At 42.7% G+C, this 26231-nt stretch overlaps 1 protein-coding gene across 1 annotated transcript in view; it reads right to left on the bottom strand.

Moving 5' to 3' along the window:
- Positions 1–6620: 6620 nt before the first annotated feature.
- Positions 6621–26231, bottom strand: part of nck2a (NCK adaptor protein 2a) — a 36397-nt gene continuing 16786 nt past the window's right edge. Inside the window, exons 2-4 of the mRNA XM_083997454.1 lie at positions 16973–17214; positions 8175–8971; positions 6621–7023 (exon numbers count right to left, since the gene is read on the bottom strand). Coding sequence (XP_083853580.1) covers positions 6829–7023; positions 8175–8971; positions 16973–17198 — 1218 coding nt within the window. The 5' untranslated portion in view covers positions 17199–17214 and the 3' untranslated portion in view covers positions 6621–6828. The remainder of the gene's footprint in view (positions 7024–8174; positions 8972–16972; positions 17215–26231) is intronic.

Below are 26231 nucleotides of genomic sequence, written 5' to 3'. Positions count from 1 at the left end.
TAATCTTTCAGAATTTGTCAAGAACACTCAACAAGTTTTTTATAATGCAGATTATAGCAAAGGTTCAGACTGTGAATGCCAACCCTTTGTCTTCAGAGTTTATTTTTCTCAGTGTGACCACAAACAGATTTGTTCCTTCTGAAATTAATGCAAAATTTGACCTTTAAAATGTAATGTTTTAGGGTTTCCAGAGTGAGACTGCTGCTGTTCTTCAAATTTGAAGACATTTATGGTACTGTATGTGGATTTTTCATGCTTTTTCTTTCTTTTCTTTTTTGCACAAAAGTGAATAAAGAAGAAAATAATGGTAACAAAGGAATAAATCCAGACTGTACAGGAAATACTTGGTATTAGGATTTCATAACATTTGTTCACAATGAGAAAAATTGCATCTAGCTTTATCCATGAAGAAAGAAGAAGCCTTGGGCTGTGAAAAGATGTTATTAAATGTTGTTAAATTAAAGGGTTTCCATTTGTGTAGGTGCTGGTAAAAGCGTGAATGTGACCGTGTGCTTTCAACAGGTCCTGTATGAAGAGACAGTAATAAGTGAATAAGATGTAGAGAGGTCTGGAGGGAGGAGGAAGCGACCATTATCTTGTCAATACATCACTGCTTGGTGACAGCCAGGTGTGTGGTTAATGCTGCTGTAGTTACAAGGACCCGTGTGCTCCCACTTCCACAACATCTCACATCCAATAGCGTAATCTTTCAGCCATTTGTCCCTCTGACGGGCCTCAATATGATGTACTGCATTTGGCATGATTTCAGGACTGTGTGTCACTTCTGTGTTTGTGTTTTGACGTGATTTCTATAGAGTGCAGCTTCTTCCATAATGAGTTAAAATGCTCTTTGTGTTGGAGATGGGGAGGGATGGTACCGGGGGGAGCTGCCAGTGTGGGAGCGAAATGGAAAAACAGCCTCAGCAGGAAATTGAATATGGCACTTCTAGTTTTACATTTCTGTTAAGGTGACTCTGCTGCAGCCTTGACAGGTGCAAACAAGCAAAGCCCATTGTTGTTTTGACTCTGCACAACAATATGAGGATCGTATATGTTCTGAAAAACTATCAGTGGCTCTGGATGGAAACGTCTGGTCCGCAGATGACAGGGGAGGCTTTTTGAACATGTTGGGTCCTGCACTTTGAGACCACGTCAATATTGCTGCGATTTTATTCATCAAAGTGACTTTTACAGTTTGTGTTTACAGTTTCTAGAAGATATTTTGTAGTGTAGAGCTAAATGCTGATAAAATGTAGCTAATGGTGTGATTTGTTTTCATTTTTAACTCTGACCTTTCTTTTAATTTTCTCTCTAGAGAAATGTTTCGTGAGAAGATTGATACCAAGCTCACGTGTCTATGGAGCTAAAGCCAGTAGCCGATTAGCTTAGCATTCCCCAGGTCCTATATTCCCCGTTCCCCGTGCTTGGTACCAGCAAAAGTAAATTTGATCAATTAACACATTATATCTTGAAGAATTTACACAAAACTCAAGTAGTTTCACACACACACACAGGTGTAAGTGTTGTGTTTGATTAGATTCATCTTTATTGTCATTGTGTTTATTTGGATGTGAATTCTTCAGTAAACTATTTATTTTTGTCCCAATGTGCGTTCTCGCTCTGCTGTGTCTCTCCTGCAGGTTGTTTTTGCAGGCATCGTTGGGCAGATGCTTTCCTCCAGTCTATGACGTCTCTGCCAGGTCTTTGAAAAGTAGGAGTCTGTTCATGTGGCCAGTTGCCCCCACCCCTCCACCCCTCCACCCCCCCTCTCTCTCTCAGCTCCAGCATCCCCTTCAAACTGTAGCCCGTCCTACACACCTCTGTGTGACTTCTCATTTTGTTGCCAGCTTTTAACCAGGAGGTAACAGATGAGGACTCGTTTGGGATCAAAACAAACATTTTGAAATCATTTTTATCATCCATCAGTGAAAAGGCTTGTCTGTTGTTTCGTAGGCGTTTTGTTGATTGTGTAGTGGCTGTAGTTTTGGTAAGTTGGACAGTATCAGACCAACAGGAGAGATCCCAGCTTGCCTGAATTAATGTTCATTTATTCTGCCTTGTGTTTGCTTTGCGAAGGACTTAGTGAAGGATTCAATTTTGTTTGGAAATGTTATTTGCTCAGCGATTGCTGACTGTCTGTGTTTGTTTACTTTTAAGCTCCTCATGTAAAGGTGCTGCAGCCTTGAAGAGCCAACTGTGTCACAGACTCTGTTGTCTCGAACCAAGTGACAACTCTCAGTTCTCCAAAGCACAAAGAGAAGATCTGTTCTTCTGTTTTAAAGTCTTGACGGGGGTGGGACCTGCAAGGTTAAACAGTGGGCGTGGAGCATGTGGAGAAAGAGTTGAGGGCGACTTTATAGGTTCTTCATCTTAGATTCTTCTTCTTCTGACGGAATGATGAAGTGAGATGAGTGCAATGAACTCTATAAAACTGGGACCAGCATTGATTTTTGACAAAGTAACTCTTCACATGCTGTAGGCTAAATGTTCTGACTGAAAAGTGGGTTTGATGTGAAGTGACTCTCTTTCCACTCGGCTTCAACCCTTTTGTTTTTTTGCTTTTATCTCTCTCATTCTGTTTCTTTTTTTTTTTGAGTCAAGTACAAATCAATTATAGAGCAGCACAGATCTTGAGTGCTCTCTCCTGGTAGTGCATCCTCAGGCTGCGTTATAACATTTTTATTGTATTAGAGTTCAAAACAAATGGAGAAAAGCTGAATCAAACACAAAGCCATCCTTAATTTAAATTTTATTGAAATGAATTTTTGTGAGAGATAAAATATGTTGAGTTGTTTTGGTTTCTGCTTCTTTTTCAAAGTCATTGTTTGTCTCTACTTGTTTTTTTTTCAGTTCATTTGTAGCTGACATTGGCACATAGTCTCAGTGTCACAGAACTGAATTCATCATTAACTAATCAAACTGATGCTGTGTCTCTATCTCTTGAAGGATCTTAATGTGGATGCTGAAAGGTGGCGACGCAGGAAGCTCAACACTGCCATCATGTGGAAATCTAAAGGTGCTACAGCCCACATCTGATCAATTTCTCTCCTCCACTGTTGAACACATTTAAAATGTTTTTTATCACCACAACAATCAATTGTTGTCCTGTTTTATTATCATTGTGCCCAGTGGACACATAAATGCATGTAACTGAATGTTTCCATCGTAAAACTAATGTGTTTTTGTCACCACAGTGCCTCTGTTTGTCGTCACGCTCACTTGGAGATATAAAAAGCCTAACTGCTGGCTGCTAGGTGCCATCCAAGCCGAAGCAGATGGTGGTTTAACAGGAGCTAACGCAGTCACAAACACTCCTCTCAGGTGACCTCGAGCATCTTCCAGATGTGCATCGTGCAGCTGACAGATACAGTATGTAGGGCAGGGGGATAACCGTTTGGCAGACAGGACTCCAGTCGCCCTGAGGAGGCTTTTGACGGCTGACTGAGTTTCTGCACAAGGTTACAACAAACTCTCAAATCATTTGGTTAAGTGAAAAACACAAGTTGCCCTGAGGGTTTCAGAGCATAAATTTAGGATGCTCAGAAGTAACTCCACTACACATATTCATTTGTTTTGAAAACAGCACTTCACACTTCAGCTCAGTTTAATCAGGCAGCTGCATTATAGTTTGTGCGACAATCCCACCAGAGTGATTCATTATGCATGTAGTTTGTAATCCCCCAATCAATAATAACCTGTAAACCATTTGATATTCAGTACAAGTACAACTCAGAAGCGCCTAATCAAAGCTCTACAGAACTGAATCGACCGTCCTTATAAATAAGCTCTGCTCTACTCTAGATATCAGACAATGTCACATCTATTTCAGCTTATCTAGAAGCATATCAATGTGTCATTCAGTACATTCAGGGTTCCCACTCTTTTCTTGAAATCATTTTCCAGGACATTTCCAGCTACTACATTATGACACACATGTAATTATGCCATCACTAATAGCTACATCCTCCATCCCATTCATGCTTTGGAGAAGTGCTATTTTCGACAGTTGTATCTTATTTTGTACATCTAATCAGTTTGTTTCTTTATTCTTCTCTCACCCCCAGAAGTCTGATTTAAAGATGTGCAGTTGATGGCTCACTAACGTAACTATGAAATTATCTCTTACATGCTTAGACATTATGACAAATTCATCATTTAACAACGCAAACATGTTGTTTTTGTTTTTAAACCACACCCACTACAGCTTTCTGCTGCTCCTCTCTCACTCAGCAGAGGAGACACTCATCACTCCAAAGTTGCTAGTTTTCTCATGAGGCACTTCTTTGGAAAACAAATCCTTAGTGGGATCTGAAAGGGTCAAAGGGTCAAATCGAGCTCTGGTAGCTGATGTGATAAATAATTTTCCAGGACAACTTAGGCTCTTCCATATTTGACTTTTTTTCTCATTTTCCATGACTGGAAAATTGGTCAACTATTCATCCATCCGTACATTACTGAACTCTGAACTGCTGCCTCTGTTGTATGTTTTTTATGTAATGAAATAAAATGTGACACACTATGATCAAATGAAGAGAATGTAAAGATTGTGGCTTTCTGTCATTGCTGAGATGACGTCGCTTCAGATGAGAATCACACACACACACACACACACACACACACACACCTCCACACACATTTAGTTTAGTATTCTTCAAAAAATTTTATTGAACAAAAGTATTTCAATTCTCATCACGTTGTCGGTGATACAGTACCATAGTTGGATCTTAACGATTCATATATGCACCTCATCTTATTTTGAATATATACATACAGTGGAGACAAGAATTAAATAACAATGCTCAATAACATTCAGATATATCATATAAAAGCTGAGGACCCCATGATCAACACTTCCATTGGTAAACAAATGCACATAGCAAAAAACAAAACAAAACAGGAACATGTTTGGTAGGACTAGAATTATTTTCATTATAATCCAGATGAACTGTATATTTGGTTTCTTGTCAGTGAAAGATGACTGTTATCTGACTGTTTGTTAAGCTCCGTCCGCCTCGGTTACCGTCGCTGCGACTGTCCGACGTTTCAGTCTCGCACGGTTAAACATTGAGAAGAGAAAATTGAGAAAATAGAAATTTGTAGTGATTTTTGATTTCAAACACAATAAGTGCCACTCCCTTGAAATTCTGTACCTGCAAATGTTTCGTACATCCGATAACTACGCGGTCCCTCGCTTGTCCAACCTGCCGTGCCCGGCTACTATTGGACAGTCGCAGAGTTTAGTACAGGAGGTTAACAAACAGTCGTTGGCTGTTGTTGGACTGGTTTCATGATTTAATATGTATTTCTAAATCATTTGGGAGTCAACAAAATGCAGAGCTTATAGGGCCGCCCTTTCCTAATTAGTTTTACGTTTGGGGTCAATCACTAAATGATATTGATTTATTTTTGTGTAAACAACACTTGTCCTGCAAAATTCTCTTTTATCACAAGATATATTTATCTTTGATAAATACTACATTAGGAAAAGTACTTTTTTTTTCTAACTGCATTCATTTACAGGAGATGAAGCAGATCAAGTGTATTCAAACAAAAAGTGTTACCAATACATTTTTGTTTTGTTTTTTTCTAAATAGTAATTATAATGATTCTTCAGTCAGTATCCTCGTGAAGCTACAGACACATACTGGAGAACAGGTTCGTTGTGACACAATATAAAGCATGAGCATAGAGCTATGAATGAATGCCAAGTATGGTGAGTGCAGTGCAGACCTGGAGCCAGTACTATGGGTACAGGGTGGCACATTTGGTTACATTGATAAACATTCAAACTCTACAGGAATTCAGAGTTCTCCCCCACTATTGCATTAACACCCTCCTCCCCCCCAACACTGCCTTTTTAGAGGAACTACAGGAAGTATTGTATCCAGATTCTTAATAATAAGATCACTAACAATGACTGAAGATGAAGGTGGGGAATCTGAAAAAGTTGGAGAAGACGCAGATTCAAATGGGGGGAAAAGAGAGCGAGAGAAGTCGTGTAGTGGAATGGTGAAAAAGGAGGAAAAAAGGCAAGAGAGTGATTCTGGTCACTTTGTGAAGTCACTGTATGAAAGAGCAATGATTCAGACCTCCAGAGAGGAATTTAAATTAGCTTTGAAAAACAAAACAGAAGTTAACTCAGGAACCAGCATTAAAAAGAAAAAGAAAAACAACAACAAGAAATGAACAAAAACAAAACGGTAGCCAGCGATTGGATAGGACAACATCAGAGTAAGGTCCCTCGGAGGTTTGAGTCCTCTTTGAACTGTTAATAAATGTCCTTCTGTGTGGATTAAGAGCAATGGTGTAACCTACGATGTGCGTGGTAGTAAATGGGCGTCATGTATGTATGACATCAGAAGGAGAGCTCAACCCCCAACAAGGCCTCGGGCGTTTCCCGTGTGCAGCAGATGGGTGGTAAAGGTGTCGTCACTGCTGCATGCGAGCACATCCAGACTACAGAGGCTTTTTTTTATTTTTATTTTTTTTAATGTGTCTGCACATGGAGGGATGTGGCCGGGTTTTTTTTATTTGTTGTCGTTCTCATAGTGCACAGTCTCGGGGTGAACAGGGAAGAGATCCACCTGGTCGCCGCCAGCGTGGTGACGGGTGGGAAAACCTAAAAGGAGTGAACTGAGGATCTGAACGTGGTACAGACGCCACAGCAAGAGTGTTCAGAGCTAAGGCTTGAGTTAAGACAGTTAGGGAGTGGCGTTAGTATTATGTGTGTATAGTGTGTACTGTATGCGAGATTGTGTGTTTTCTGAGCCTGTGTGTGCGTGTGTGCGTGTGTGGAAGATCCAGTGTGTAGGTGCGAGGATGTGTGAATCACAGCAGCGCTTTGACCAGGTACAGCTTCTCTCCGTGTTCGCTGGTAAAGATGGGGGCTTTCTTGTAGTGCTCCACTAGTTCGTCCATGGAGTTGAACCTGCGCTGGCCGATACAGTACACGCCCTCCGACAGCTGCACTTTAAAGTGCTTATTCTTCCCCACCGCCTTCAGAGACACCGAGAAATCACTGGGCTGGAAAACACACACACACAGAGAAAAAGAGTCGTTGAAAGAGACGGTTAGGAATCAAGAGAGCGAGAGGAAATCATACAATGACACAAGAAATAAAAAACACAGTGCTTCACACCAGCAGGGGGCAGTGTACTCTCATATTTAAAATGCTGGACCCACATTTATCAGACTGAAGCATGTGGTGAAATAAAAGTAAAATTCCTCCACTTCTAATGAGAGAAAGAGATCCAATAGAGTCGACTCTTCATGACTTCAGCTGGATCAGTGCTCTCACATCATTAGAGACTTTGTCACATTGTCACTTTTTATACTGTTGTGTAACGATATAATACACGGTTTTGCTCTTCCTTTTTCATCTAAAAGTACTTTTGATATTCATGCTGCACTCCTATTAAAGTTTCTTTTGTATATTACGGTCATGTGGCCTGTGTTTTTCTTGGGTTTCTCCTGAATTACATATTTACATATGACGGTTTTATACTTTTTGTTATTGTTCCCTTTTTCTTCCTTCCCCATTTCTGTTAGTTAAATTCATATCTTGTAACATTACACATGAAAAAATAGAAGTTATGTAATTCCAAATGTCTGCAGCTGCTGCTTTCACAGAAATTACGAACTGATTTAAATAGTTGACTTTTTTTAATCAACATAAAATGAGTCAGCTTTTTCAAGGATCTGACTTTTTTGTTGAGAAAAATACCACTTTTTTTTTTGCACTTTTCCTTTTTTGATATCATTGAAAACTGACTGATCTTTGGACTGGGAGGAAATCAACAGCAAATGAATGGAAAATGACTGGTTATTTTCTAAAAGAGCAATCTATACTGTAGTTTGAGTCCTTGTGTCTGATTGGCTCTTTCTCTTCTCAGCAGGTCAGTAATGATGTAACGTCTATGGTTCGACTCACAGCTTGTGGTGAGAAGGAATGAGTCAGTTCATGAATGTGTAATGTTCTTCACCTTTAGGAAAAACATTTTAAATCTAACGTTAACAATTAACAGTGAAAACCGGTTAACGGTGTAACCTGCACAGACTGATGTTTTTATGTGCAACTCTATATTTCCACATCAGGTTTGTCTTTGGGTGTTTTTTAAATTTCCTCTTCTTCCCTTTTCTCACAGCTCTGTTATGTCGTCACCCCACCGACTCACCGATGACTCGCTGTCTCGTATGAGGAAGTCGCCCTCCTCCCCCCTCTCGTTGAGTATGCACTCGGCCTGGTGGCGGGTGATGCTGCCGTAGTACCAGTCCCTCCCGGCGAACTTCCCTGAGCGTGCCGGCGCCACGAGGCGGTTCTGCGGGGAGCCCGACGTGGAGGAGGGCTGGCCCGGCCGCTCGTCCAGCACCGTCACATAGTTCTTAGGCACCAGGCCGACCATGCCCCGTGAGTTCTTACACCGCCACCACTCGGGGTCGTTCTCCGGCTTCTCCACCACCTCCATGACCTCGCCCTTCTCAAAGTTCAGCTCCTCCTCCGTCACAGAGCTGAAGGGGTAGAGCGTCTGGACCAGGTGGAGCACCGCGCCTCGGCCGCCGGCGCGCCCGTTGGCCAACAAAGTCCCCTGAGAGCCTCCGAGGAAGGCTTGCGGGGAGTCGCCCTCCCCTTGGTCGTCCGCTCCTCCTCCTCCTCCTCCTCCGAGCTCCTCCTGGACGTAGTTGGAGGGGAACCAGCCCACGCGGCCCGCCTGGCTGCCACGCCACCAGCCGTCGCTGCACTTCTCCATCACGATCACCCTGGAGCCCTTGACCAGGGTCAGCTCGTCCTCCCTCTCCGCCATGTAGGCAAACTTGACCACGGCGGGGATGTTGAGGTCGTAGATTCTCTCGGCGGCTCCTCCGCCCCCGCCGCCGCCGCCGCCCCCGCTGCCGTTAGACGGGTACTCTGTGTCTGAGCTCGGCGTGGGAGAAGCATCGCGGGCGCTTGTCTTCCTCTTAGTTTTTCCCAAACCTGCAGCGACAAAAGAGAAAGGTCGCAGATGGATCAGTAAACGTCCGTCTTTGTTTTTAACAGTTTTCATATTTGTGTCATTATTTGATGTTGCTGGAAACCTTGTTGTGGCAAATGTGTTAGAAAACCGCTGCAAATGTAGCAGACAGACAAAATTCGCATTCACTTAAAGATCCGTCTGTGTACGTCGACTTCAAACAACATCTGTAAACAACGCTGAGCACAACAGGGAAACAAGGAAAGTTGTATGTTATAAAACACAACAGGGAAACAGGGAAAGTTGTATGTTATAAAAACCAAAACAAAAGTTGAAAGATGCCAAACAGCTCTGGAGGGGTGAACTGCAGAACTAGTCGACTTACGTACAGGTAATCACTTGATCAATTGTTAATATCAAACATTGACACTGGCAGCTGTAAAGCTTTAAAAGGGATAGTTCAGGTTATTTGACATGGGGTTGTATGAGGTTGTCTTCCATATAACAGTGTGTGGCTGTGCAACCAAAAACAACATGTTTTAGACAGATAAAAAGCCTTTGAAATGAATGATAATGTACAACATTTTGAGCTCAGAGGTGGAAAAATGTAATGCCAATTTGCCGTAATGGAACGTAATGTTTTTGATGGGAGGATAAACCACTGAAAATATTCTTGTGTTAACTTCTCAACGGATACAGGATTGTTTCGGTTGACGTCGTTGGCCAAACCAAATCGTAATGCAGCAGCACACTGGTTATGTATACGGCTTCCTCACACAGCAGCGCGTCATAGAACTGGAACGATCCATTTAAGCTCCAGATACATTTTCCTCCTTTTGACCGTTGCAACCGAGCTGCAACCGGGGAGAGGCTGCTGCTATGACGTTAAGGCTCGTTTTAGAAGGCAGCAAAAGGGCTGGAGCTCCACGGGGAGAGGAGGCAGTTTAGGTCAGCAGGACACTAATTGAGGCAGCAAATTGTACTCATGGGTCCTGAGAAGCAAAAAAAGAAAAGATAAAACTACTTTAGAAGTGAAGGATACAGAATCTCTGAGTGTCTTATGGGAAACCTCAGCGGTTAAAGACTGATCGATACTCCCGATAATAGAATTAGCACAGAGGTGCACACACATCCACTCGAACTGAGAGCCCCACGTCTTTTTTACTCAAAACCAATCAAGTCAAAGCTCATTACTGCTTGGTATTCTGTCGACACCATCTACGTACACACATCTATTCTAATCAAAAGGCTGAAAATAGGTGGTGTAGACAGGGAATGAAAAGTGGAGCAGGCACCATGGGCTTGATAATGACAGGCATATCCGGGATCAAAGTCGTCTCCTGTCTTACCTGTCTCTGACTTTTCCATTCATGTACTTTCAAAAGACGAGACTTTAAACACGTGTTTGAACACTTCAATGAGACCTTAAGTTTATAAAGTCTCTCAGCTGAACATAACCAAGGAGGTATCCCCCTCAAATTCCTCTTAAAATAATAATGATACAATATGCCGGCTGACAACATTTAAAGCGTTTACTTGACAGCTGAGGCTGGTGTCAGCATACGCTCAAGTCTGCTGCTACTAATGACTGAAGCGAGTTTGCTGACAGCTAATCACCCAGTTTGTGCCACATAAGGCTGCTGAAATGTCACCGCTGAGTCGTACATTTATATTGTTTGGGGAAGAAATTTGCAGGGTTCACACCGAGTGCCATGAAACTTGTTGGCAGGGAGGAGAGGAGGAGGAGAAGGAGGAGAGTGTTGAAGAAAGACAAGGGGTCCCTTGGCAGCTGTTTCTCACACAAACAGTGGAGCAGGCACATCAGAGACCACAGCTGACAAAAAAATGCCAAGAGAAGGGGACGAGACAGGAATAACAAGCAGATCATGTTTATGGATAACAGTGTGTGTGCGTGTATGTGTGTGCCCCCATATCTGATCGCTGCGTGAGGGGGGATTCGACATCTCCTGGCTGTGAGCCAAAGACAAAGGTTCGACTCCTGGGCCTACAGTACTTCAGGTAGTCCCCGAGGAACAATGAAATAGACCATCGCTGCCACGGGGTAAAGAGATAGAGAGAGACATGCACTTCCTTTGAGCTAAACACTTTAATGCACACACACACACACACACACACACATACACCTTTCTTCTTCACTCATTTCCACTTCAAGGCACTGGCCTGCTGGTTATAGCAGCAGCAGCAGCAGCAGCAGCGGGCTATACTCTCTCCTCCCACAGATTCACTCCCAACCTTCACCTGCCTCTTCATCTTGTGGAAGGAGACTAGACTTTCTTGCCCAGAGGACTTCAACTCCGAGGGAAGTGAGTTGATGAAAGCCTCGATGACGGCGTGTTGCAGCATATTGCTTCACTCTCCGGCTCCCGGTGAAGGGGGCAGCGCGAGAGCTATACTGTATTCAATGAGCGCACACAATACCACCACCACCGCCACCACCACCACCACCCACCAGACGCATTTAAGTGGCTGCAGCAATGAAAAAAGCACAACCTGGCCCTTAAATGAAGCATTAGCAGAGTGTCAGCGAGCGCTGTGATTTAAAAGAGAAGTGAAGTGAATCAAAGCCCCTTCAGAAAGAAGAGCCTTGCAGCAAACGCTCTGTTCTCATTATTCTGAAAGTGCCACAAGCTCTTAATGCACAACTGTGTGTACAACCAGGAAAAAGCCTGAGGAGACAAATATTGTCAGCGAGACCAGGGCTTAAAATAAAATAAAAAACAGAGTTGGTACATGGCAGCTTGCAGAGCGTATGAGCAGCATTTGTGGAAACAAACTGTATAAAATTTAAACATCCAAAACAAATAACTACTTTGTCCTTTCTTAAACTATTTACAGAGGTTGCAGTCGCAGAGCTCGAGGTAAAGTGAAAAATGTGCAGCTGAATACACTCATCTAAATGCTAACATTAGTTTGCTAACATGCTGATATTTTCTCCCAAGTTTCCTGATAATCTACTGTAGCATGTTAATATTTGCCAATTGAGTTATATTAGCAAATATTTGCTAATTAATCTGGACTTGTAATACACACAATCACCACATATCTGTCATGTATCCATAATAACTCATATATATACTGTATATGCACTGTCAATAATACTTTCTACAGGTTGTCATTGCACTGTCAATAATAATATGTTACACAACTGGTTTTCTACTTCCTCTATTGTTTCTAAATTATTGTATTCATATTTTTTTTATATTCTTATCCAACGAACAAAGGGTACATTAGAATTTCACTGTAATTACTTTTAATCATATGTGACATATAAACTTAAACTGAATTGAATTGAATTAGCACAATGTTAAGCTGAGGCTGACGGGAATGTTTTGCAGGCGATTGGTTTTAAATGCATTTTGGGTGGTGAGAGGAAGTTGAGTTAAGACATTTCACTCATGTAAACCTGAATTTATGGCAATCTGTAAAATAGTTGTTGAGGCATCTCATTCTGGACCAATTAAAAGCTTGGGAGGAGGGGGCTTCGACATGCAACAACGGTCGCGTGCAGGAATCAAACAGGGAGACATGGGGTTTTATATCCTGTATTCATCCAAACCATGAGGCCACCGGGACACTCCACAAATCCCTAATACCTGTCAGGCTCTGTATAGACCTTTTACAGACAGAGGATTTAAGAAGCTCTGGAAGAAATCTAAGCCCTTATTAGGAGCTTTCTGACTGAACTGCTGTAGACTACATATTATTGTATTTTATACAGCTGCATGCTCTCTCCTCTGGAAAAGCTGGAAATGAGGCTATAAAGCTGAACGGTAACAATAAATATGTTTGTTTTTTTGTGATCAACTTTTATTTATTCATTTCATTTGATTTGGTTTAAAAATTACCAAACAGTCCATACAAATCATTATTGAACATACAAAATCCCAAACAACTAACAATCATACAAAACAAGACAAGGACACAGAATAAAAGGAAAAAAGAAAAGAGAAGTAAAAACAAAACAAAACAAACAAAAAAAAGAACTGCAGGTATGCAACACTTGACATGGGGACAGGACTGAGCGCTTTGCACAGCCTCACATTCACCTACGCACACTCACAGCAGAGCAGCAGCCTTGTAAAAAAAAAAAAAAAAAAAAACTTGGGTGGACAGAAATCCAGCTCCTCAATATGTCCTGTCGATGGGCACTGGCCCAGTTTCAAGCAATGAGTAAGACCTTTAGTGAATTCTTTCGCCTGTCACCGTTTTTATTTCCTGTGAGAGAAAACTGGGACACAAAGCAGCATGCGGCCATCTACCATTCAATTCTGCCTGGATGGATGTCGATGATATACAGCCACATTAAAGCACAGTAAATGAGGAGGAGAAGCTGGCAGCAACACTACTACAGTCACAGAGTATCTGCAAAGGTCCTATAATTACAATGTCGACTTACCAAAGAGTGGGAAAAAGAGAGGAAAAGCTGCCAGAGACTATAGAGGGGGGATGAAGTAATCACACACTCTCAACCAATCACATTCCTTATCCGAGTGTGTGAGTAACTTCCATTAGCCCCTGACCTCACCTATTGCTCATCACCTCATCATGAAAATGTTCTCGCCTATTGGATTTACCCAGGCTTTTAACACTAAAGAGCTACTGGCTGGAAGCAAACTACTTAGACTGAAATGGAACTAGGCCATAATGTTGTCGTCGATATGTAACATGGAGAGTTAGGGGGTGGGGGGGTGGGGGGGGTAAGGTAATCCATCATTTCAGTACAACCATTAGGCTGCTGATTTCCCCCACTAATCAATCTGCTGATCACAGAAAAGCAGAGGCGTACAGTGACGGGGACGGGGTCTGACAGCAGCAGTGTTGAAGTGAGAGTAGCTGTGTGTCTGCTGCACAATGAACCCTGGTGAGGGTGACGGTGGCAGGCTGTGCCATGCCGGCCCACATAGAGCTGCACTTTCCCCCCCGAGGGCTGAGATCCCCGGAGCCGAGAGGAATCAGTGCATCACTCTCCTCCCACCCCAGCTCTAAATATGGCTGCCTTTCTATTTTTATGACATTGTCACTTTTTGATCATTACGTCTTGTTAGAGTTTCCGCCAGATGTTTCGATTTTTTCTCCCCCTCCCCTGTATCCATTTCTCTTTCTCTCGCCACTGCGCCGCCCAGACAAAAAAAGAGATAGTTCGAAACTCGAGCTAAAACTGTCAAAACAGATTCATCTCTGCGCCGCTCTGCCGCCCGCTCTTTGTCCGTCTACCATTAGAAAGTAGAGCGGGCTCATCATTTTTTGATTAATTCCTGCACTCTTCACTTGAGCGGTTGTATACCAACACATCCCCAATTTAGCACAAATCTATAAACTGAGGACGGCTCGTTTTGTTGGGGGCCGTTGTCTGCCCACCACATCTGTAGCATCTGTGCTCTGTGACTGCAGCGAGGCGGCAGCTCTGTGGGTGATTGGAAGCTTCAGTAGCTCAAATAATTGTGAACCCTTATCTCACGCCACCCAAAAGTTAAAAATAAATTAGACTGCATACAATTTGAAAGCCTGATATCTCCTTATGAGTTTCTTTTGTTTCACTATCAGTAATAATAAATGAAACCGATGTCATGATGCGCGAGTTACACGACAGGATGTGTAGTTGAAGGCTCGAAGGCAGCGCTGTGGTAAATATCAAAAACTATCAAAATACCAACAGAGAACATAATTGTGTTGGCAAAAGGTTAAAGCTGCTGCTCACTGTCATGTGGCAGAGCTTGTGTGTCACACTCTCACTCTACGCCACTGCAAGCTCCGTCTTTAAGCACAAAGTTATGTATCTAAGCTCCAGAACAACACTATTACAACTTAGGGCTGCAACGAGTGGCATATTTTACTATCCAAATGTTCGGGGTCACTACTCGAGTACTCGTTTTTCGACAGGGGGGGGGCTTACCATTTTTCTATCTGTCACTGATTTTCAAAAACTGGTACAATTATTAACCAGAGGACAGCCTTTAGCCTTTATGCTGTGAGTCGAACAGAGGCGTTGTGTTAGACCACTTAAAATCAAGTCCTGCTGCGGCACAAACAGTGAGACCGAGATGCCCCGTCTGCGTCGGCTGACGGACCATCACACTCCGCCGCGGGCAGCTGTAGCATGACACAGTGTTTCTCAAGACCTGAAGGCCAGGCAGCCCAAGCCGAGCGAGTACTCGGATGTCTTACAGCCCCACTACAACTGCTAACCAATAATCTTGGTTACTATTACTATCACAACTAGAAGTATGAGTCTATAAAACATCAGAAAAAAGATAAACGCCTCATCAAAATTCACAGAGGCCTTTAAATCTCTTGGTTTGTTAAATTCCATTAACTGATCATACAACGTTCATAACAAACCATATCAAAGGTTAAGGAAGCCAGAGTTTTTTCTTGGGGGACGATCTTCACTCAATGCTCACTTAGTAGTAGAGGTAGTTTATTCGATCTTGTTCACTAATTGTTACAGTCAGGCATCAATCAACATTCAATAATGCATTCATTAATGCAAACTTAATTCATAAATGTTACATGATTAAAAAGGTGTAGGCTGAAGCTATTCAGCTTATAAGTGCCTACCTTTAATTATATTCTTCATTTAAAGGGATAGTTCAACATTTTTGAAAATTGGCCCATCGCCATGATCCCCCTAGTAATAGCAGTAGGTTCGTTACCTTTAATTGTTGGTCCAAGCTGCTTTTAGATCGGGGGAGAAGAATACCGAGCGGCGCAGCTACACTACGGAGGCTAATGGAATTTCTTGGTTTTGCTCATCAAACTCAGCAAATACACAACCAAAAAACTCAAAAACGCTGTGGTGGACAAGTTGTGACCTGCACATTTACCACGCTATGAGATAATAGCGGAAAGTTGCGAGATGGAGTTGTTTTAGAGGCAAAGTCGGACTTTACACTCTAGACGGCTGCTCGGCGGAGTGATTTCAAAAGCGCCTGTTTACTGCAGATACGTCCGTATACTACGGCACTGGCTGAGGTGCGCACACTGTGTCCCTCCGACCAGTGGTTCACTGAAGAAAGTAGTTCCGAGTATTTGCTTCACTTCTCTTAACTTTCCGCTATTATCTCATAGCGTGGTAAATGTGCAGGTCACAACTTGTCCACCACAGCGTTTTTGAGTTTTTTGGTTGTGTATTTGCTGAGTTTGATGAGCAAAACCAAGAAATTCCATTAGCCTCCGTAGTGTAGCTGCGCCGCTCGGTATTCTTCTCCCCCGATCTAAAAGCAGCTTGGACCAACAATTAAAGGTAACGAACCTACTGCTATTACTAGGGGGATCATGGCGATGGGCCAATTTTCAAAAATGTTGAACTATCCCTTTAAGTTCAACCTTTGGAGCTCTGTATGGTTTGTAAGCTTTGTAGGCTAATTATTTTCAAACAAGACAGACCACTTGTGAATATGCATCAAATGTGTCTTCTGTGTTTCCCTGACATCATGCGCTGATCCTGTTTTACCAGTTATGACACAAGAAAAACAATGAATGTATAAAAAGCTCTGACAGTCAGACAGGAGTGTTTTTTCTTTCTATGGTTGAGCAGCAACATGAAGGAAAGGCCTTTCTGTACAATCCTTGGTGCATATAACAGCGATCTGATGTAACTCTTCTATTCTCATACATCATTACAGCCCGTTTTGTGTTTTTGCCCTTTTTCTAATTGGAGAAGAATATAAATATCTCTTCTGCTTTATCGTCAAACAGCCCATCTTATACGTTGGTAGCTATGGCTACAGACACAGTGTAATATATTCTTGTCATGAGTGGAGACTGGGAGACAGTGTGCTGACAGCTGAGAGCAACGCAACCTCAACCGGATCCCCTGAGTGCACAGTGACAGCTCCCGGTGAGCTGGGCAGAAGAGTCAGACCGACACACATGCGTACACACAAACCGACCGCTTCTTATGACCACATCTTATCGCCTCCTCCCGGGAGCGCAGAGACTACTGAAAGGGAAGCCCGGGAAGTCTCCACCTTTACCGAAAAATAATCCAGAGTGAAACTTACCCAGTGTGTCTTTGATGTTCTTCACCAGCGAGCCTTTCTTCAGGCTGTTCTTGCGCTCCACGTAGTTGGACGGAACGTACCCCGTTTGGTTGGAGGCGTTGCGGACGCGCCACCAGGTCTTTGAGTCGTCCAGGAGGAAGAGACGCTCGTTTTTTCGGATGTCAAGTTCCTGGTCCTGCTGGGCTGTGTAGTCCCACTTGGCTACAACAATCACCTCCTCTGTCATCTTTCATGGAGTCCCCCTGTTGTAGAGAAGAAGAGGAAGAAGAAGAGTCAGACCAGGAGTACGACACCTCACAGATTGCCTTTGTTACACAGCAGCCTCAGTGTGTTATTAGTGTCAAAAAAACAAAAAAAACACACACACACACACACCGTGGTTCACTGAGTCACTTGTAGACTTAAAGACAACGGAAGGAAGCAGAGAGGAGGATCGTGGGTAATGGAATAGATTACTGATTCTTTGATTATTGAGAAATACTCCGTTGATGATTCAAGACGGTTCCTCTTTAATTGAGGAACTACGGCGCTAATTTAACAACAGTGTCAGATATTACAGATACACACATGCTTATTTCTAATGTAGTGTGAGGTGTGTGTGTGGGTGTGTGTGTGTGTGTGCGTAAAGCTCAGTGTTGCTGTGACAAGTCATTACAGAAATAATCCATATCCATCCATGCACACAATTTTTAAACTGCTTATTCCGGCTCACTGTGGGCATTAGGGAGGATTCACCCCAAACAGGCTGCCAGTTTATCACTGAGGGCTGAGTTACATAACCGAGCCAAATATGAGTTTAAGGTTAGTGGTGGTAATATTAAGTTGCCTTGACTGGCACCGACATTGATAATTCCTTGGATGAAGATTATGGCAAAATCTCAAAATTGCCACTGACCGCATGATCACCAGCCCACCCCACCCCTCCCTCCCTCCCTGTGTGAAACTGAAGAGGAGGACAGAGCTGGAAACATGATAACGTGCACAGGGGTTCAGCAGAGCCGTGGCACCGTTGCTATAAAATGCAACATTCAGCCTTAAAAAAAAGGGGGAAAAAAAGCACATCTGAGGAGGGAGAGGCACAAACACACAAAATCAATTTATGTGTTCATTCTGCAATGCTTTCTGTCTCTCACGCACAAATGCACAAACACACACACGCAAAGCCTTGCCTATTAGTTTTTTTAGACAGAGTGAGCAATTGCATGCTCTATTTCACCAGGTGAGGTGATTTGACATGGGTTTTCTGGACTCCCCTCAACCTCTGAGGAATTACGTGAAGCTATTTAGGAGACGGGCGGATGGAAAATGGACTGTTTGAGGAATATGCATGAAGGGATTGGGAAAGTTTGATTTAATTTAGTTTACTCCTGTTTGGCCGCTGAAAAAAATGAAAAGGCTTTGCTGTGATAAAAGGCGCTGCACGGTATGACAACCATCCGAGCAATCCGGTTTATATTTACTGTAGCGCATCACCAAGTTAACAGTCTGCAGCTGGAAACGAGATCCCCGGGATAAATAAAGGAAGATGCAGATAAACAAACAAAAAAAGAAAGGTTTCGAAAGATGAGACTGAATTCAAGAGATACAGAAAACAGTCTCATGTTTTAAAGCTTTTTTTTCTTTTTTTATGTGGCCGACTGTCCGGCCTGAATAATCAAATAAAAACGTCTGCATCATATCTAATCTCACATGAGGCCATCAGTGGCTATTGTGGGACTCTGATTTATTGCAATTGTATTTAACTGACTGGCGCACGTCCTCTTCAGCACAATTACACATAACAGAGTTTTTATGGAGCTGCTCAACAAGGCTAACAGGTCGAGTCGTACACAGATAACATGCATTATGACGGTCGTACCATTACGAGGGGAAAACAAACAGAGTTGGACAGAAAAGCAGTGCTGATAATAAAAGCAAGCAGCGTTTTTTTTTTTTTTAATATTCAGTCTGTGTGCACAGCAATACTGAGACCAGACACAAGGACTAAAACAACTAAAGCACACATTTAAAATGCAGAGAGGAGATTGTATATTCCCTTAGTCGTCTATATTTTATTCTTTGAGAGGACAGAGCGCAAATAGCGTGTGGCCACCAAAGAGAAATATGACTCATGGGAAGTGTAGCTGCGCAAATTAGAGCGAATAAAAAGATTCCATTACTGGTGGAAAGATTGATATCTCCTGTGTAGGCCACGTTTTTTTTTTTTTTTTTATGAAATGCAAATGGCAACACACAAAAAGCGCTGCCTTGTTTTTTGTTGTAAGATATTTATTTCCACTTCAATTAGGCCACAGCCACAGAGATATTGCAGCCATTACCGAGTACTTTCTTTACAGTAACTATCACAAACACACAGCATGGTTGTGTGTGTGTGTGTGTGTGTGTGTGTGTGTGTGTGTGTGTGTGTGTGTGTGTGTGTGTGTGTCACTGCGTCATGGGTGTCAAAAAGCAGCATGGCATCTCCACCACGAGCAAAAAAAAAAAAAGAAAAAAATTCACGAGCAACAGTTTGCATAGAGTAAAGAATTGCACTTGTGAATGTGTCTCTGCTTGCCGTCACTAAAGCTGTCAGACTGCATTTCTTCGCAGGCCAGGACAGGGACAGGAGGAGGAGGAGGAGGAGGAGGAGCTTATGCAATACTGAGAAAGTTTATATCAAGTTCACCGCAAGTTAAGTTACTCAAATTTCTAGGATGTGACAACTTTTCCTGCAGCGGAGTGAAGAAGCTGAAGGGGTGAGTTCAACAGCCAGGAAGCTTAAAAAAAATTAAATAATAAATAATAATAATAAAAAATAAAATAATAAAAATAGATGCAGCAGCTGTGATTCTCTGGAGAACACGGGAAATAGAAATGGAGGGATGGATTTATAACAAGATGAGGGGTGGTGACGTCAGCTCTTCTTAGAGACGGGAGGTATGTGAGCGTGCTGGAGCCTCTATCCGCCTCGGGCCACAGCTGCTGGATTAGACCGGGCCACCTCTTTCATTTCCACTGCATTTCCTTCCTCGGGGGATGAGGTGAATCTGACGTTGACGACGTTGGGATGTCGAAATCTGGAGCAGCTCAGAAACGCACGATGGCATCGGGGGGGACACTTGCACACCTGTAGTGCGATCCGGTTGCCAAATGTCAACATCGATATCAGCCTAACGCGAATCTAATCGAACCGAAACCAAAACGCTCCGGATGCCGGTTAAAACCTGAGCAACAGGTTCAGCGTGTGAGAGGCGCAACATCCACTTTCTATAATCCCTCCACCATAGTGTCGTTCCACTCCACTTTCGACTCCATGTAAATTGGCTGAATAATGCCTTTCCTCCTATCCAAGCACGAGTACTCTTCTCCGACTTCTCCTCATCCATGATACCCAATTTCTCCGTCTCCTTGGCAACCTCGCCCATTAGGCAGAGTGATGGGATTGCCACTCCAAGTCAAGTCGATCCTCCTCTGTGGGCATTCGTGTATGTCAGAGCGGCAGCCATACTGCTGCTCTTTTAGAGGCCTGACAACGGACCGTCGCTCTCGACATGTGATTAAACCCAGAGGAATTAAACTCCAACTCTTATTTTAAAAGTGTCAGCTGTGGGTAAAAACTTAAAGGTTGTAGCTACAACTTTTTCATCAAAACGATTAATTTTTCAGAAATAAAACATCCACATAACATCTAGAGGGGTGGTTTTACTGATTTTTTTTTATAGTAATACATTTTGACGGGTCCAAATTATATAAATATCTTGTTACGTTGGCAACGTCGGCATGAAATTATCTCTGCGCCAACAGCATTAGTACGTTGATGTCACGTGAGGCGGAGCTCAGGGGGAGCCAGATCGTGATGGCTCTGTGGAGAAAATGGCATCGTGCTAATGCTAATGCTAACTAACGGTCAGCCGGTACTGTAGCCTAACGTTTCCAGTGCAGGCGTGATGCTGCGGGTTTGTCAGGTTCGTCTGCAGGTGAGTTAGTGTGAAATGATTCAGATGTGTTTTCAGTCGCTGTCAACACCGGAGCTGCTGCTCGTTTAATACGGTTAGTGTTAGTGTTAGTTAATTTAAAAACTTTTTTTTTTTTTTTCATACACATCATCTAATCAGAGCTTTTATCTCAGTTTCCTTGATCTGTTTAATAAACAGACAGGTGGTTTAACAAAAAAAAGCTGCTTTTTCCTGTGAGAGTGCCAACAAATACTCACACAACAGAAAACAAACAGATCTAGGAGCGGGTTGGGGTTTTGAAAAAGGGAAGAAAAAAAAAGCCTCAGAGCTCATGCTCCTTGTGACCTCCCCATTCCTCTGCTGAGAGAGTTAAAAGAGGAAAGATGAGCAACAGACTGCTGAGCTGGGCTTCACCAGCACTTCACAACTCTCCCTTCAGTGGGGGGGGTTGGGGGAGATGCTCAGAGGCTCTTTCAACGCTACACAAAGAGAAAGGGAAAGTAAAAGAGGATTATAAAAAAAAAATAAAAAAAAAAGTGGGGGATGTTTAAAGGGGGGAAAAAACCCTGTCTGGCAGAGCTTTCTGTGTTTGGCATTCAGGTCAAAGACAGGCAGGATTCTGCCAATGGGAGGACGTTTCCAACCCCCCCTCCACTCCACAGTGTTTGCAGTAGTTGCTTCTCACAGGAAGGAAGACTGCTTTACTCCCTACTGGCAACGAGTGTCTGAAACATTTGGAGTGAAGTACACACAGGCTCTAACATGAGGAAGGAGGAGTTGGCAATTCGGCTGCTGCTGGAAAAAAAAAGCTTCTGTGATTTTAAAGACCTAATTGTCTCTATCAGGGAAAAAACAGGCCAGGGCTGTGTTAGACGCCTTTCACATGCACTCAATCAGTGCATTTACATCCACAGTGAAGTCGAGCAACAGTTGCAGCTCCAGCAGTTGGATTATAAAAAGGGACTATATTGGGACTACTGGCCTTGTCCCAATATACAAACATGGGATAGAAATCGAGTTATTGATCAAAGTGCGGCTGACTCTGCTACGACAGGTGGCGATATGTCACCTTTAGCTTCTTACCACACCTTTTTGCAAATGAACTATTATGAAACAGACCAAAACAACAGATAAGCAAGTTATACTGTAGCTACTGCAAACTGGCAGCATGTCGAGCATTTACAGTTCAGTATATTTCGTATGGGCTGTACACATTTTCAAAGCCTGAGACGGAACGGGCGTCAACCTCCAACTGAGGTAAACATGTAGAAATGACTTTACTCCCGACCACATTATCTAGGTATGTTAATCTGACTTCAATTGAATTCAAAAAAAAAAATTCAAAATTCAATTTGGCGCAATACAGTTTCGTACAAACGTGTTTCCATGTATTTCTAAAGACCGGTTGAGTAACGTAATAAGTCAGTCAGACCAACACAATGTCATGTAAAGTTACTGATCGTGAAAGATGTTACTACAGTTCATTTTCTGTGGTTGCTCTTGTTCAGTCTTAGGGGAGGAAACAGGTGCCACACACATGGATGCCATCAAAATGATTATTAAAAGTCCAAAACTCAAACCACTCAATGACAGCTCAGCTACAAGACTGGGAGAGCTCCATGCTGTCTTCTCAAAATAGGCCTGAGAAGAAAGGCTCCCTCAGACCACACACTCCAGAGGCAGAGCTGCTACCAACACACCATATGACTGCTGCACATTTGAAGACAGGAGGCTTCTTCATCAAACTGAGCTGAGCTCCGATACAAAGCACAGAGGGCAAACATAGCCAAGTCAAGCAAGACATCCCTACAAAACTGATGTTTGATGGTGGTTTCAGTCAGTCTGAGCAGCATGCCTACATAATAACACATGTTAAACTTAATAAATACATACAATAATAGCATAATAAAACTTAGTTTTCAAAACCAATGGCAAATAAATGCAGATACTTAAGTGAGTGGTTTCCCACATCCACTATTTTGAGAGATTTATGGGAGATGGGAGTCAAATTAAAACAAAAAAAGAAACAGAGAGCAAATATTTTGACTTTTAGTACCTTTAAAAAAGAACCTCAAAAACACTGGATCTGAGTATCACATACTCAAAGACCTGAGTCTCACTCACGATGAGCCACGAAACACATTTTACATCTAATTGTGTTACATTGTCGGGAGTATCACTTTAAAGTGGCATTATCAAGGATTTTCATCTAATAAGTCTCTTAAGTGTCAGTCGATTGCTAAATGAGTTGATTAGTGATTGAGCATATGTCGTGAGTATATGAGTAATACAGTATTTCACACATATAACAATCTGGCTGTTTGGTGAAAAATGTCGAATAAAGTGGCTGCTAATGCAAACTGAATGTTTCCGTTTCCTGCTTCACATTAAAAGCATTTAACTGGTGAAACCCGAGCTGACTTTCATCACGAGGCAGTCCCATCAAATCCAATATTTGCCTCAATGAGCAGCTGAGGCTTTTTTTTTTTTTTAACCAGGGTGGATCAGTTTGTAAAATTGCAGGAAGTAATGGGACAAGCGATCAGCAGCCATGGTGAGCTGTTAGAGGAGGAGCTGCAGGCGACAGACCCAACACCTCCAACGTCTCATCCAGGAACCCAGCTCCTCTCACTGCGTCCTGCTGATCACAGACTCGTGTCGGGTCCAGTGTAACAAGGATGACTGCTCACAGAACGATGTGAAAAGGCCAATTATTGCCCCGACTTCTCTGTTAAAACGACATGTTTGTTCTGCTGCTCCCAGACCTCTGCACTTGTACAGCTGCCTTCATTTGACAACAACACCAGTCTGCACCAACACCAAGCCCCAAGCGCTACGCCGCAAATCCAAACTTGCGCACACATTTCAAGTTTTTACACACACCTTTTTTCTGATCATAACGATTTATAGCTTTTATCTGGGATGCCAAAGTTCATTTCCTTGAGTTTTTGAACTTTGGACACAAACTGGGCATTGTAGAAATGTGATAGCCTAGTCCTTTTCTGTCATTTAAAGCAGAAGTAAGCGATCCGGTCGTTTTGGCTAATGCTGCGTTCCAGGCAGGCTTTTGAAACCGTAAATTACAGCTTCAAGTCACAACTTACGATTTTGTAGCGTTCCAGGCAACCCACTCGTGTTTTTCCGACCTGTTTTACCTGTGAAAGTCACTATAACTGCCACTCGTAACTTCCGACCCGTGAACTCGTACCAGATCGAACTGGTACGACTTCACAGGTCGGAAAAACACGAGTTACGACTTTCCTTGAACGCACCATAACAGTCCTCGTCCCTACGTCACCACATTCACGGCGTCCCTTGGCTGCACACACAGCCCTGCATGCCGTTCTCTCTCCTCATTGGATAAAAACTGTAGGATACGATAAATGTTTTCTCCTCGGCTCAGAGCAGAGCAGAGGGACTGACAGACCCGTGTTTCAGACCAAACACTCTATGTAAGTGATTGCTGTCGGAAGATATAACTATTTAAGACTTATATTAACACAAATATATCACTTACTTCTGCTTTAATATATCATGCAACTAAACAATAAAATGTAAAAATAAAAAATAAAATAAACATTTCACTCTATACTTTTCCCCATATGAGTTAATGTAATGTGATTTCAGTTGGAATGATCATTTTTATTTTTCAGTTTCACTGAAAAAATATAAAATCGATGTTATTTTTGTCATGTGATTTGGATGTTGCACTTTTATACTGTGATTTCAATGACATTGCAGTTAATCGTGCAGCTTTATAGGCTATATAATAAGGTATGTAAATGAATAGCCTACTGCTTCAGATCTTAACTTGTCTAAATGATGACAGAGATGTGGGATCCCCTCCCCCCACACCCCCACCCAACCTGCTCTTTACAAGCAATTTTCACATGTCACTTTCATTTTCTGTCATTACTCCAGCCCTCCTTCTCCTGAGCGGAGCCGACATTGTTGAGCCGGTCTCCATGACAACAGTCACTGGGTGGTCCCACTCTCGCTGACAGGGGCGTTCCCCGAGGAATCTGACTTGCATCCCTCCACTCTTCGATTTTCGATATTTCTTTACAAAGGATCAACTTTCATTCCGCACAAAGGCGACCGTGGGCTCAGCACCCGCAGAGCCGCGGTTTAAACAAAGGGTCTCTATTTTTTTTTTTTTTTTCCCCAGTGAAGTCAAAGGAGAAAAAGACAAGACAGGGAGCACTAAATCTCCAAGAGTCTCCTTGGAGAGATGATTAAGACCGAAAAAAAAAAAAGTGCTACTAGGATCCTTTATGCATTTCATGTCAGAATTACATGATAATATTCATTTAACAGCCTATTCTGACAGCAGACTGATGGCACCACAGTGGGGTTTGATTGTGCATCGCCGCTGTTATTTAATCCCTGCTTCACACATTATCCGTGCAGACAGATGGTAGATGGTGGTGTTTTTTCAACTGAGGCATCAAACTCCAGTCCCTAATTTGTTAGAGATCACATTATGAGGGTTGTTGTTTTAATTAGTAGCTGCTTAATGTAGGTTCAGGGTAGTGCGTCATGTTAATTTGATATCATTATTCCATCATAATGACTGCACTGAAAGGAGATAAACAACTTCAAATCCCTGCTGCATTGGCTTCCTCCTATTCCCTCGTTCCCTCTGTTTGGCTGATTTCAAACTTTGTTTTCTCTGCTCCTTGATGCCCACTTTACCTCTTTGCACAACACTGTGATGCTTGTTCACTTCACACACCTCCCTGAGCACTAAACACATGATGCGATGTCTCCTCTGTGCGGCTCTTTCTTTTTTCTAACTCAGCCCTCTGTACAGCCTCTCTCTGCTGAGGGCCATTACATATTAGCATGTTTGTTTTTGGGTTTTTTTTACCTTTCTTTTGCAGCAAAGTGGAAAGGACTGTCTCTATTTTTAACTCTGTATGTGACAGTCTGGTATCCATGTCCCCTGGCAGAGCAACAAAAGACGAGCACTGTAAGTCACAGCGGGGCAAATGTAGCAAACGCAGCTTTGATGTACAATACTGCTCGTTTTTTTACTTTGACTGGAGGAGACAGAAGAACCTGAGGTGACGATGAGTTTGTTTTTCACAGAGACAGAAATAGGGGAGGTGGGATGGGGGGAAGTGAAGAGAGAAATAAAGCATGGATGAGAAGGAATTACGAGTCACTCTCAGGTCAAACAACAGAGATATGGCAGTAGCTATAGGCTATTTTATTGTTTTTAAATTAACTGCACTACACTGTGTATATTTTTCTACGGCCTCACACAGAGAGGCCAGGAGCTTCTGTCTCTCTGAGCTTGTGTCATGAGCTTGCCTTTGTTT

This window comes from Trachurus trachurus, assembly GCF_905171665.1.
Source record: "Trachurus trachurus genome assembly, chromosome: 21".
Taxonomy (NCBI): Eukaryota; Metazoa; Chordata; class Actinopteri; order Carangiformes; family Carangidae; genus Trachurus; species Trachurus trachurus.
Note: the sequence above shows the minus strand (reverse complement) of the source record. Positions and strands in the feature narration are given on the sequence as shown.